Source organism: Thalassophryne amazonica, chromosome 10, assembly GCF_902500255.1.
Source record: "Thalassophryne amazonica chromosome 10, fThaAma1.1, whole genome shotgun sequence".
NCBI lineage: Eukaryota > Metazoa > Chordata > Actinopteri > Batrachoidiformes > Batrachoididae > Thalassophryne > Thalassophryne amazonica.
In genome coordinates this window covers 100384440-100398713 of record NC_047112.1, presented here as the reverse complement: position 1 = coordinate 100398713, position 14274 = coordinate 100384440, and the positions used below count along the sequence as shown (strand labels likewise).

At 42.3% G+C, this 14274-nt stretch overlaps 1 protein-coding gene across 1 annotated transcript in view; it reads right to left on the bottom strand.

The window, feature by feature from the left end:
- oca2 (oculocutaneous albinism II) overlaps positions 1 to 13725 on the bottom strand; it is a 288339-nt gene extending 274614 nt beyond the window's left edge. The window contains exons 1-2 of the mRNA XM_034180628.1: positions 13284 to 13725; positions 1914 to 2165 (exon numbers count right to left, since the gene is read on the bottom strand). Of these exons, the coding sequence (XP_034036519.1) occupies positions 1914 to 2155 (242 nt within the window). The 5' untranslated portion in view covers positions 2156 to 2165; positions 13284 to 13725. The remainder of the gene's footprint in view (positions 1 to 1913; positions 2166 to 13283) is intronic.
- Positions 13726 to 14274: the final 549 nt, after the last annotated feature.

Here is a 14274-nt window from a genome sequence, read left to right as displayed (position 1 = left end):
CCACAGGGAAATGACGTCACCGACACGCGTGAAAAAACTCACGCATGCGCACGAGGGTTCAAGCATGATTGGTGTAATCACACGTCATTCAAATCCATATAGTTAAAAAAAATAAAAGGATCAGTTTATTATCTAATAGACCTCGTAGTTCTGCAGTGGCTGAGTGCAAAATCTGCTAATTTACAAATGTTAAGGACACATTCATCTTTTTGAACCATTAAACAAAATGCAGAACTATGGATAGCAACAGACAGTAAACCAGACGGTTTTCAATGAGAGAATATAAAATGAATCCCTCACTGGCTGAGAGTGTCACCTTGTTTTAATCAGGCAGGAATTAAGACACAATATCACAAATAGTGTGAACTTCTCAAACTCTGTTCTTTCAATGAAATAAATTGCTGTCAGCTTGTTATAATAATTAAAATTTCATCATGTCTCAGGTCTGCTGTAACGTGTGGTGTGATGGCTTTTCTATTGTCAACATGCCTAGCCGTTAAAGGTGAGAAAGCATCAAACCACTGCAGAAAGGTTGGAACAGACCAGCTTCCAAAAACTCTGTCTTTTGTTCCAAGCTTTAAACGTGTTTATTTCTGAGATAAAGTTGGACATTTTAACATGTGCTTCTGTGGAGAGTGACTCACTTTTGGAGCCAGGCTCAAGGAACTGCTAGGTTTGGCACCTCTATGTTGGCTTCATTTTTCAGCACTGGAGGTTGCCACTTGGTGAAACTCATTCTCAGTATTGTGGAACATCTTAACTGACAGCCGGTGGTTGACGCACCATAAACATGAGGCGCAGCTGGTGCAGCCGTACTTTGACACAGACCTCACATGCAAATGCCTTGATGACTGGAAGACTAAAGCAGTCAGGAGATTCCACACCGAGGCAAGAGACCTGCTTTTGGTACAGGCCATGCAGGCCACCACCCGGGGCACCATTTATGGGGGGGGCGGAACCATGGGCACGATCACTTTAAAAAAAATTTCTTGTCACTGGGCAGAGACTTAGCAAATTGCCACCCCCTGTGCTGGCGCCATGGGTGAAAGAAAGGGGAGGGGCGCATGGGGAACAGTTCACGTCTGGGTTTCTCTGGTTGACTTCAGTCTATCGCGGGCTGAGTTCCAGTCAATTGCATGAAGAGAGAGAGAGAGAGAGAGAGAGAGAGAGAGAGAGAGAGAGAGAGAGAGAGCGCCTCCAGTCAGAAAAAGAGAGGTCAATTCAGACCCCTCCAGTGACTTCTTTTTTTTTCAGCCAGTTTGTCAGGTAAAGGCCACCTGGTCAGCAGACACATAGGTGTCCCTTATTTTCATTTCAGGGAGTTGGCAACCCTAGATACATATGTCACAGGAGCTCAGGATTTTACAGGTGAGGGTGGCCAAGGGTTGTATGATGGTAGCAACATCGGTGGTTATCATTTGAAACACAACTGATGGTTTGTTTTTTGTTTTGTTTTTGTTTGCTTTTTGTTTGTTTGGGGGAGGGGGGGGGGGTCAATTTCACAAGAACAAATACACAAACATGAAGGTGTTGACAGAACCAGTGGCTCTTGAGTAATTTGAGTTTTAAAGCACTTTATACAGTGTGATACTTGTAACAATAAGAGGAATATTTTTAAGCATTTCTGAAGTATAAGAAGCAGCTAAAACAAAGACAAACTCATGTTCATTAGCTTCCTAGCTATAACAGTTCCTTGGTCACTTGGTCAGCAGATAAGACAGACTTCAAGAACCATGAAATCATGACCCCAGTAGCACTTTTATACATTTTTCCATTTCACTAAAGGTCTTGCTTTGGCTTTTCACATAGCCTGTTAGCTCTTCTTTTGGCTAACCCCACTGAAGGCTAATCCAACCAGTCAGGTCCCATAGCAATAAAATACAAAAAGTATAAAGCAGTTGGAGTGAACATACCCATCCTCTTGTCGAACAGGGACAAATCCCTCAGTATGGATGACACACTGTCCCGATGACCGAACTGCAGACTGCTGTACTTTGTGGGTGTCCCTTCTCCCAGAAATTCCTTCCAGCAGACGCAACTCCCCAAAGTTTCCAGCAACAGCTTCAGGTGACCTCAGACTACTTCTGCCCTGGTGGCTTTGGGCTGACGTCTGGGACATTTCTATGTCCCGGTTGCTCGTGTTCTCCAGATACATTGTGAGGCAGCTTGAGGAAAGAATCACATGTCTCTTAGATACAATGAAACAGATACAACTGGCTACCAGTGGTTTAGACTGTTTAATTTGGACAGTGGTATTGGTCCTGTGTTTGTCCATTGCTTCAAATCTTTTGACCTTTATCATTTACAGATTGCAATAAGGTTCTTCTGAGATCACTCTGGTGGGTTTCAAAGGGACATTAAAAAAAATGCTACAAATAGGTACCACACAATGTCCAGTGTCCAGCATCCTACAGTATCTTCTGGCTCCACCTACATCCTGCTCAAACCCATCATTACCCCTTAATGAGTGGCCATGATAGCTGATGCAAAATCCCAAAAGTACATCTTATGAAAGTTAGCATTATGGACTATACCAATATATTATTGCTGTGTGTCACAATCACAGGTTGGTCGGAAAATAACCATTCATGCAAGAGTGTGGGTTCAATTTGTTCCCACATCAAATCCCAAAGCTGGTGACACAGTCTCTTAGTGGTGAGCAGTGTTGCTGTGCAGTGAGCAGTGTTGCCACAGTTACTTTGAAAAAATAATCCAATTACTGATTACTGATTACTCCCTGAGAAAGTAACTTAGTTAATTTACTGATTACTCAATTGTAAAATTAATTAAGTTAGATTACTAGTTACCTTTTTAGTTACTTTCCCCAGCTGCCGACAACAACCCACGTCAACATGACAGTGATACCTGTTTTGCCAAAACTCACTTTATAGTCACCCTTTCTTGACTTCAATGAAAATAAATACTTGTTTTATAAAAAGTAAAATAAAGACCTCTTTCTTGACCTCATATTTAACTGCTGACGGCACTGTAACAGTAAAACTTGAAATTTCAAACCTACATTGTTTATAAATGTAACAATTACATTTTTTCTAACATTTAAATTCTCTCTAAACACTTTACTTGTCAAAATTATTATTATTATTATAAGTAGTATTAGTAGTTGTAGTAAAAAAGGCTTCAAAACTGGACCTTTAATCTAGGGGTGTTGTGGGGGGGGGGCATCCTTGCCCCACGCCCCCATTCCATCTGAATTCGCCCCTGCTTTGGCATTTGAGCACAAAGAATGGATAAGATTTATTTATGCAGAAAACATGACCAGATTTACAGGTAAGAATGTTTTATTGCATTTTCACATCATCTGGTCCTCAGAAAGAGAGTTTAGGTGCATTTGAGTGGAAAATAGTGTTAGTTGTTGACGCGTCGCTGAGGATCAGCTGTTTTTAACGAGCAGATACGGAACGGCTCAGCTCAGAATTCTAAATAAAGGAGAAAAAAGCATAAAAATGTCTTTGTAAAGCTCAGTGCAGGTGTAAGAGGCGCTTTAAGAGGTGAGGACGAGTCGTAGCTGCTGCAAAAAACCCCGGATGAAAAGCTCACAGCTCGCTTAAAGTGGACAGTTCAGTCGAACCCCGACCTTCTGCCCACAGGCCAAGTTGAATGCTGCTATCGACCCACAATGCAAAAATAATAGTAATGCACAGTGACTTGGAGAAGTAACTTTAATCTGATTACTGATTTGGAAAGATTAGCGTTAGATTACTCGTTACTAAAAAAAAGTGGTCAGATTAGAGTAACGCGTTACCGGCATCACTGGCAGTGAGAAGATCCTGGGATCACTTCCTGCCTGGTCCTTTCGGCATGGTGTTAAGATGTTCTCCATGTGTCTGCATGGGTTTCCTCTGGGCACTCTGGTTTCCTCCCACAATTAAAAAAAAACATGCTTGAAAAAGTTGTAATGTTATGAAAAAATGGAAGTTTTTTTTAAAGTAGTTTTTCTTCATTTACTTTGACTTCTATTTCATTCCAGACCATATGAACCTAAGATATTTCATGTTTCGTGTGGTTAACTTCATCTCATTTGTTTATATGCAGCTGTGGTCAGACATTTACATACACTCATCGTGGGCATGAATGTCATCGAATTTTGGGCTTTAAATGATGCCTTTGAAGTGTTCTTTTACCAGATTGGAGTGATTACACAGACGACATCTTTAATGACTTTACAATAACAGCTGGGTGCACAAGTTTGAATTTATTTGGGATTTTCGCTAATCCACACGGGGTCAAATTTACATATACAGGCTCAAATATATACATACATTCACTCAAATCGTTTAATAAGTGGTGCTGAAGGTTCTACTCTGCATTTTTATGTGACCAAGGCCAAAGTCAATCACTCATTGGATTGACCACACACACAGAACAATGGAAGGTCCAAAGAACCCAGTGAAGATCTAAGTAGGCCGAAAATCTGCAAACAAAAAAATCAAATGGGGAGCCGCGAAACATTCCACCTGCTGTCGGGAAGGACATGGTACGACAGGCGTGCATGATACCGTGGAACCGGTTTCATGCACACAAATACAAGGCAAGTAAATGGAAAGTCGTGCGCACAGAAGCGGAGCAAAAAAACTTTTAAAAAAAGCACCACAATTTATAATACTTAATTCCTCTCATAAAGAGCGGACTTAGCCTCCACCTAGACATACACCAGGAAGTACTGAAATGATGTGGATTACTGTTCTCCCTTTTATGTTTTACATGAATTACTTGATGCGCTCGTCGAATGAATACATCAGCCGGCATGGCGTGTTCTGCACGCAGTGATCCGCTGGTGACTGCGTTGCAAATGTGATTTGTTTTAATTATTACAATGTGGGGAAATCCTGCAGATACATGCGCCTCGTGGTGATTTTCTGCATGGCACGATATTCACCAGCGTTGCGGTGTGCTGAGACGGCAGCCAGCTGAAGCGATATGCGTTTTAAATTATTTCCATGTAAGGACAGCAAGCTGATTTCCAACCCTTACGGTAAAGTCATCCGATTTTATATTCTACAAGCCACTACAGGTGTTCTCCAGATGTGACTTGTGAGCACAGATATTTGAACAGCTACAGGTCGCACGGACAAGCCCACCTTTGTCTGCGGACCTCACCAGCTCACAGAAAAAAGGCTCACTCTCTGTTCCTTTGTTCTGTGATTTTTAATTTATGTATGTGTTATTTTTTTGTCCTGCATCTGTCTGATGTCTGTGTTTTTAATTTAACACCTTGTGTGCACGGTTAGGTCAAGCTGACAGTCCTTGGTCAGCTGACAGGCGCCGTGTGTCCACAGTAAAGCGTGTGAGCAAAGTGAGCACACATGAATGAGTTCAGGCTTTAACCTTCTTTGTTTTAGTTAATTTCCACTCTTTCTGTCTGTCATGTAAACTACAATTTACATAGTGGAGGTGATATCAGCCTGCCCAGCGGGCTCATTAATTTCATACCGTGCCGCGCACTCAGACGCTGGCTGGTACTCATGTGACCGTGTCTGTATGTAATTATCAGCATGTCTGAGGGTGTGAGCGCCCGATCACACATGTGCATTGTGTGTTCACCAGCTGAGTTGTGGTACACAGCAGTCAGCTGTTCCAGCAGCGCACTGCGCTGGATAGCGATCGGACTCCTGGACCCTCAGCCACAGCTGACAATGTTGGATTCATGGTGTGTGTGTGTGTGTGTTGGGGTGGGGGGACGATACACTACACAAGCCATTTGTGTTGGGGGGAAGATACACTCCACAAGCCGTGTGTGTGTGTTGGGGGGAGTTCGGCACAGTCATACCCATGTGTTGCTTGGTAACACCACACTCGTGTTACACTTAGATAATTTTCACAGACAGCTCCAATGTGGTCATCTGCACACTACTATTGTGCTGGGAGCGCAAATAGCCCCGCCTTTTCAAAGTGCACAGCGAGCTATGATGGATGTTCGTGTATGGCACCTGGAATTTGGCCAACACCTGCGGAGAGTGGCGTCAAATGGGCACTCGCTGTCTTTCGGCCGCTTGTGTGAGTGAATGGTTGTGGCAACAGCTGTACGAGGTATTTAAGGCAGCTCCGATTCGCGAGTGGTATGCAATTCCTCCTCCATGCGCTAGTCGGCTTCAATCATGTTATGTGTGAAGGGGCTTTAATTGATGTTTGTTTGATCCAGACCACAATATTGATAAAAATGGGAAAGGATATCCTGGATCTGAATGTACACCCAAATACACTGGATTCTTTACTGGTCCATGCAACACCCCTCCACCACATGTCACAGAAACTGGTCTGTAAATTTAAGTAATCTTGGTGACAAACAAACCAACACTGTTGGTTATTTTTTATTTAAACCTCATTAAAGTATATTAGAAGAGGTTTGAATCAGATAAAGCTCATATGTTTGTTTAGAAAGTATAAATCTGTTAAAGACATTTTATCTCAGAAGAGAAGGCAACTAATCCTCACATTTGAGAAGCTACAATAAGAATGTTGCCTGTCATGGTGTGCCTTTGTCCTTTCCCTTTCTAATCTCGTGTATAGTCTGTTTTCCCTCCAGGTGGTGTCCTGCAGAGCCAAGGAACACCTGAAGCTCATTTTCTCCTTGCAGCTGACACTCATGAGCTCCTGATCTGGAGCTGGCAACTTAAACCCCGGCTGAGTTCAGTCTTTGCCAGAGTATCTGTGACCCTGACCCGCGAGAGACTCTCCGTGACTCTCCATGACTTTCCATGATACTCCATGAGTCTTCCATGAGAAATTCATGACCCTGTCTACGCTGACGCTTCCATGCGCTCTGATGTCTGAGCTTCCCGCAGTTCATCTCAAGGTAACCTGGCCACCTCGAATTCTCATATTAGAGCTCGTTGATCTTTTGGTGTTTCCAGACGCTTTCTTGCACGGCTTCCACGCTGCATGCTCCTGGCTCCCACTCCACATTGTGTACGACGTCACTTTGGAACTTATCCACTCTCAGCCTCAGAGCGCATAGCTCTGCCACATTCAGCTAAGTTCCTACGTCTGTGAGATCCTGTTCTCACACTGCTGTTTGTGACTGTGCATGACCAAGAATGTTTCCAAGAACTGTATTCAAGAACTGTTTTCAAGAACTAGTACCAAGACCTGTTTCCCAAGAACTGTATGAGCTCTGATGCAGAACCACTAAGAACTTTCCAAGTTGTTTCTAAAGTCAAGTCCAGCTTAATTGGAACTGCGTCACAAGATGTGCAGCAGCTGACCTCTGACCTCTGAGGAGAATTCATGGATTGTGAATGTTCCTGCCTTAAGCCTACAGTGAACTGTTGTATTGAGGGCTTCCAGTGTTACCAGTGCAGTCACTCAACTCTGTTCTCCTCCGTCCTCGGCTCTCTGCATCCCACCTGGCCCCGGGTCCAGCTCCATATACTCCAGGACTCCAGCTCATTCTCAGACTCCCAAGTCTGGCCCTGCGTGCACTGCAGCTCCCGAACTTCCACTACTATATGAGGGCCCGGTCTCGGCTCAGCAGGCTTCCTCCAGCTCAGCACCTCAGTTATTTATTATTGTAAATAAAGCTCTTTTCATTCACAACCTGTTCTGGTTCTTGAGTCCATCACCTGTAATGGTCCGGTCCCGTCCAGACCTCTAACCGCAACAGTAGGCAATTTTTCTTGATAAATGACAGTCTTTGATTTCCATCTTATTTGTACTTTGGCAAAACAGTGTGGTGCCCCACTTGGACTTTGGACAGGACAGAGAGGACTGTCAGTAGAAGTTTGAATGCCCATTAGTTTTACTGTTGACTGATTATCACGGGTCTGTTTTTAAATAAATCATAACAATAATTCTGACTAGGGTGTTTCCCAGAGCTAACCATTACATTACTTGGACACTGACAGACTATATCAGCTCATGAAAGGCAGGTCAATAATGTCATTATCGGCCCAATTCTTTAATGCCCTCTGCAACAGTAATTTTTATACTGTGGTATTGTTGCACAATGTGGCCATACCCCATTCAGCAGCAGCACCCGCCATGCCTCCTATCAGACCTCCTGCCCCCAGGATTTCTTGTTTTAATTTCATTCATTCATTTCATATCATTCTTTTTCTATACCCACTTATTCTACTTAAGGGTCAAAGGGGAGCTGAAGCCTATTGCAGCAGTCATTGGGTGAGAGGTGAGGTACACCCTGGACATGCCGCCAGTCTGTTGTCGGGCCGAAACACATGGACAGACAAACTCATTCACACTGTCATTCATACTGTACCTACAGTCAATTTAGAGTTTCGAAATCACCTAACCTGCATGTGTTTGGAAGTGGGAGGAAGCAGAAGCACTCAGAGGGAACCCACACAAACATATTCTTGCAGTGACGCAACAGTGCCAACCACAAAGCCACTGTGCTGCCCATTCTTCTCTTATTCTTTTTTAATTACTATTTCAACCCCAATTCCAATGAAGTTGGGATGTTGTGTAAAATGTAAATAAAAACAGAATACAGTGATTTGCAAATCCTCTTCAACCTATATTCAATTGAATACACCACAAAGACAAGATATTTAATGTTCAAACTGATAAACTTTATTATTTTTGTGCAAATATTTGCTCATTTTGAAATGGATGCCTGCAACTCATTTCAAAAAAGCTGGGACAGTGGTATGTTTACCACTGTGTTACATCACCTTTCCTTCTAACAACATTCAATAAGTGTTTGGGAACTGAGGACACTAATTGTTGAAGCTTTGTAGGTGGAATTCTTTCCCAGTCTTGATTGATGTACGACTTCAGTTGTTCAACAGTCCGGGGTCTCCGTTGTCATATTTTGTGCTTCATAATGCGACACACATTTTCAAAGGGTGACAGGTCTAGTACCCAGTCTAGTACCCGCACTCTTTTACTACGAAGCCACGCTGTTGTAACACGTGCAGAATGTGGCTTGACATTGTCTTGCTGAAATAAGCAGGGACGTCCCTGAAAAAGACGTTGCTTGGATGGCAGCATGTGTTGATCCAAAACCTGGATGTACTTTTCAGCATTGATGGTGCCATCACAGATGTGTAAGTTGCCCATGCCATGGGCACTAACACACCCCCATACCATCACAGATGCTGGCTTTTGAACTTTGCGCTGGTAACAATCTGGATGGTCTTTTTCCTCTTTTTGTCCATAGGACATGACATCCATGATTTCCAAAAACAACTTGAAATGTGGACTCATCAGACCACAGCACACTTTTCCACTTTGCGTCTGTCCATTTCAAATGAGCTTGGACCCAGAGAAGGTGGCGGTGTTTCTGGCTGTTTTTGCATGGTAGAGTTTTAACTTGCACTTGTAGATGTAGCGACGAACTGTGTTAACTGACAATGGTTTTCTGAAGTGTAAGTGGGGTTCTCTGGCATTATTTTTGAGTTTAGCCGTGGATGGAAAGAAGCCGTTTTTGTGTCTTGAGGTTTTTCTCCAGATGGACCTCAGCCGCCTGCTAAAGGGGAGGGTAACAAAAAGTTTGTGACCTGGGTGAGGGGGATCAGTGAGGGATCTTCCTTGCTCACCTCGGGGCCCTGAAGGTGTACAGGTCACTGAGGAAGTCACTTTATTTTGTTCAAATTAAGAAAAAAAAGACACAAACCCGCTGCAGCTTGTGTCTGTCTGTGCGTCATCACAGAGAACAATCCTCCTTTTTATCAGACGTCATGCCTCTGGGCAGCATGTGGTACATAAAACAAACTCCTCTCTTCAAAATTTCAGCTTCATTCACAGAAATAAACACTACTGCAAAGCGCATCAAATGTAATGACCCAGTTAATGACAGAGAATCATTATATCATGATGTACCCTCACTACAAAGGCTTTTCACCCTTTCATTTTTAATGCCACCAAGTACTGAGGGCTTAATGGTTATATACGTCATATTTTCACATTTGTGAAATGAAAACTATTGAAAACTACAAATCAGAGCATGATTAGGATATAATCTCTTAAAAAACAAGCATGAGACAATATAGAAATTGGTAGTGATGTACTCGAGTCCGGTCTTGGTCTTGAGACCACCTTTTCACTTATTTGGTCTCTTCTCAGGATTGAAAGCAATTCTACTCAATCTTGACTCGGTCTCAGACAAGAATAAGTACACACATTCATTCAAAATTATAATGACAAAATTCATAAATTAATTCACGTTGTGTTTGCTGCCTCTGTTTGGTAGGAGATCCCATAGTGCAATGCTTTCTTGAATCTTTGGTCTCACTGAACAATCTGCTGTTGTTAAAGTGCATATCACTAGTAAATGAAATGTCAAATGAGCTAACTATTCTAAAGAAAGAAAGAATTGTGATTCTATCCTTTTCATTTATGTGGCCAGAAGAACTCTAACACTGTGTTTCCTCTCCCAGAAGCATGTAACCAGTGTCACGTACAAATCTTTCCGCCTCACTTAGAAAACAGCGCTTGGAACTTGAGGTGGATGGATAATGAAAGAAGCAAAACACCTTCGCAATTTATGTCGATATTTTGATGAATTTCTTCATTTACAGCAGCTTCATTAAACAAATGTACTCGAATGATTATCAGCACGACGGCGAGCTTACAGGCTAACCTCCGCTAACACTAGAAGACAGTTGCTAGTTATGGCTTCTGAAACAAGGGAGAAAAAAAAGAAACAGCACCGTTCAGCTGAAGCATTAGTGGACGTGAAATATTCTGTCTGTTAAGAGCTTCACCTCTTGTTCCACGTGTGTATTTCCCACCGGTGTCACGTACGTCCGGTGTCATGTGTGGTGTGTGGACTGTTGACTAAGCTAAGCTAAACTACCGTATTTTCCGGACTATAAGTCGCACTTTTTTACATGTTTTGGCCGGGGGTGCGACCTATACTCCGGTGCGACTTATAAATGAAAAATATACCGGTAGGATCTCAATTAATTTACTGTAACAAAACAATTTTACGTGACAGAGTCGATCTATGTTTTAAAATGGCCACCGGAAAAGGAAATGCAATGCATCATGGGCACTGTAGTATGACGGCCATCCTATAGTTCACGCTGGTCGCGATAACCAATCAGAGAACAGAACTTTGGATGCGTATTCCTCACCTCACCCACAGCGTGTGAAGCTGACGAACATGGTGCTTTCTGTTATTCCGGCTTGGCGAACAGAACAGCTTCAACCCTTGGATATCAATGTGAGCAGAGTGTTTAAGTTGACGCTGAGAGCTGCGTGGGAGCATTGGGTGAGCGACGGCGGAGGATTAGCGTGTGCACTTGGAAGGAGCTGGCGTCGATGATTGTGAAAAGCGTTTGAAGCAGACGAACATGGTGTTTATTCCGGGACGGCTAACAAGACAGCTTCAACCCTTGGATATCAGTGTGAGCAGAGTTGACGCTGAGAGCTGCATGGGAGCACTGAGCGACGGCGGAGGATTAGCATCTCCACTTGGAAGGAGCTGGATCGACACCGCTGGGTGGTCATGAGCTGCGCAGGTAGGTGCTGCATGGTTCGGCTCGCAATGTGGTCCGCAAAATACAAACATATCTGTAGGTAAAATGCAGCTCACGAGAGGGCACTCGAGGCTTGTGTGACTGTTCCTGCGACTTCTGACTACCATAGAAAAATAAAAATTTTAACGTTACTGATAACAAGACAACGGAGAAGGCCCGAAAAAATGCCACCAAAAAGAAAATCATACTCTGCAGATTACAAGTTGCGACTGGTGAAATATGCATCTGAAAACGGTAGCCGTCACAATATTATCATCTGAACTTCTCATGTTAACATACCTGTATGTCCATGGGACTTATAGTCCAGTGGACCTTATTTATGGTTTATTTTTCTTTATAATGGATAAAGTGGCTGGTGCGACATATACTCCGGTGCAACTTATTTATGGTTTGTTTTTCTTTATAATGGATAAAGTGGCTGGTGCGACTTATACTCCGGTGCGACTTATTTATGGTTTGTTTTTCTTTATAATGGATAAAGTGGCTGGTGCGACTTATACTCCGGTGCGACTTATTTATGGTTTGTTTTTCTTTATAATGGATAAAGTGGCTGGTGCGACTTATACTCCGGTGCGACTTATAGTCCGGAAAATACGGTAAGCTAAGCAACCGGGAGCACACAAGGCTGATGGAGGAACGCTGCTTACTGTGGACAAGAGATGGCACCACACAGCTGAACAATAACTCTATATGGCTCTGTGTGCGAACACAGCAGGAGTGAAATCAGCAACACCGCTTTCAGGGTACGTAATCATTATTTTTCAGTCTTACACAGACTTATACGATGGTTTTTGCTTTTTTCCTGAATACACTGTGGGCTACAAAGAGGTGGAGATGGACACCTCTTGATTGCAAAATACAAGAATTTGACTTGAACACCCCAAATTAAAGCCATATTTGGAGAAAAAAAGCAACCCGGATTGACTGTGTGTAATATATAATATAACCTTTATTTAACCAGATAAAAAGCCCATTGAGATTGAAATCTCTTATACAAGAGTGAGCTGGCCAAGAAAGGCAGCAGGTTAACATCATCAAGAGATCGTTATAAAACAAAGTAAAATACAAGCAATATACAGATAAAACAATCAGCTTTGTCATTGTAACAATATATAACGGTGTAAGTCATGAAGGGGACTGTAAATGGACACAGATGGAGTGACAGGCAGCTACAAGTCGGTACCTGACGTCATGTAAAGATTATGGGGCAAAATGGCTATTAATCTGTCAGGCATTGTTCAGGCACACTCTGGTTTATTTTACTTTTATCAGCTTCATGAGGCCTCGCACAAATTAGAGTTGGAAGAAATGATTTATAATCTGGTATATAATTTTTTTAAGAGATAGTGTTGACTGGAGGGAGATCTGCCCTTTAAATTTGGCTTTGTAGCTCACAAAAACTTCATTTGCAGTGCAAATTTCAAAAAGAAGCATAGTGCAGAATGTGACATGTTTTAATCAGGGAAACATCTGGCAACACATCAAATTTCCACCGGCACATGTTCAGTTTTGGGATAATTTTTGTTTTTAATGCCTTTGGACCACATACAATTGTCAGGTTGTCCCCAGCTGTCTGTGTGCGCTACACCCATTTTATGTTTGAATATTAACAGTGGTTAAGAAAACAGATTTGCATTTTTTAGGTGTCTTTCTCGATTCTGTCTCGCCTCCTCTAAAGACTTGCTCCTGACTTGGTCTTGATGACTCCTAAGTCTCGGTCTTGGCTTCACACTCGACCCTTTAAGGTCTTGACTCAGACTCAATATAGGTGGTCTAGAAATGACGTTATATTAACTGCTCAGAGACGAGAACAATAAAACTTACCTTTACAGAAGACGGCAGCAGCTTTAAATGGGGACTGATGATGATGATGAAGAAGATGATGTATGTGGCGTTAACAAAGTTTTAACATCCAACAACAAACACACTTTTAAATTTGTAGTCAAAGTTTTCTGCTGCCTGCCAAAAGGATGCTGGGACAGGTTTGTATTTTCTGCTCCGTTTCTTCTCTTCTACTCCCCAGTAGAAGGAGGGGAGAGGATCCTAAGCACTGTGGCTCAGGAGGAGCCGAGAGGAGTGGCAACTTTTTCCCCCTTCATATAAAACCACCTCACACCTCCACATCCACTGCCAAAAAGATCTTTCTTCTGTATCTTTTTTCTTTTAAATAAATGCACGTCTCAGCCCAAAATAAACTCTACGACAGCTGGAGATTGAGCGGTTTGGGCTTTACAGTATATAACAGTTACAAAAAGAAATCAGTGCTTTCATGATGTTGCAAACCCACCAAAAAAATCTATTTATGTTTAATACAATATTTAAAGACATTTTTCATTGTTGTGCTGATGTTAACGCCACAGAGGAGGTGGAAAGGTGTTTTTTTATGTCTGTTAAAAAAGAGTGGTGAAAAAAAATTCATAAGAGAATTACAAAATACAAAAATTCCCAAATTAAAACCATGCAAGTATGCTTCATGTTAAACTTTGATTAAACGTTGTTTCACCTGTTAGCACCATCAAACATTTAAGTTCAAGCACCAACAACCAAAAGCCAAAAAAACATATTTCAACCTCAAACGTACAGTACCAGTCAAAAGTTTGGACAGATTTTTCCATTCAGTTGCGGGCACTGGGAAGCCCTCTGATTGTAGTCTCCATGACATAATGTTCAAAACATTTCTCAACATGCACTCAGTGCATGAAAACTTCTCACATTCTCGACATCTCAATCGCCCCTCGTATGTAGCACTTTTCCATCTGAATTAGAAGCTTGAGGTGCTTTATAATGATACCTCACATTCATCCATTCATTCACA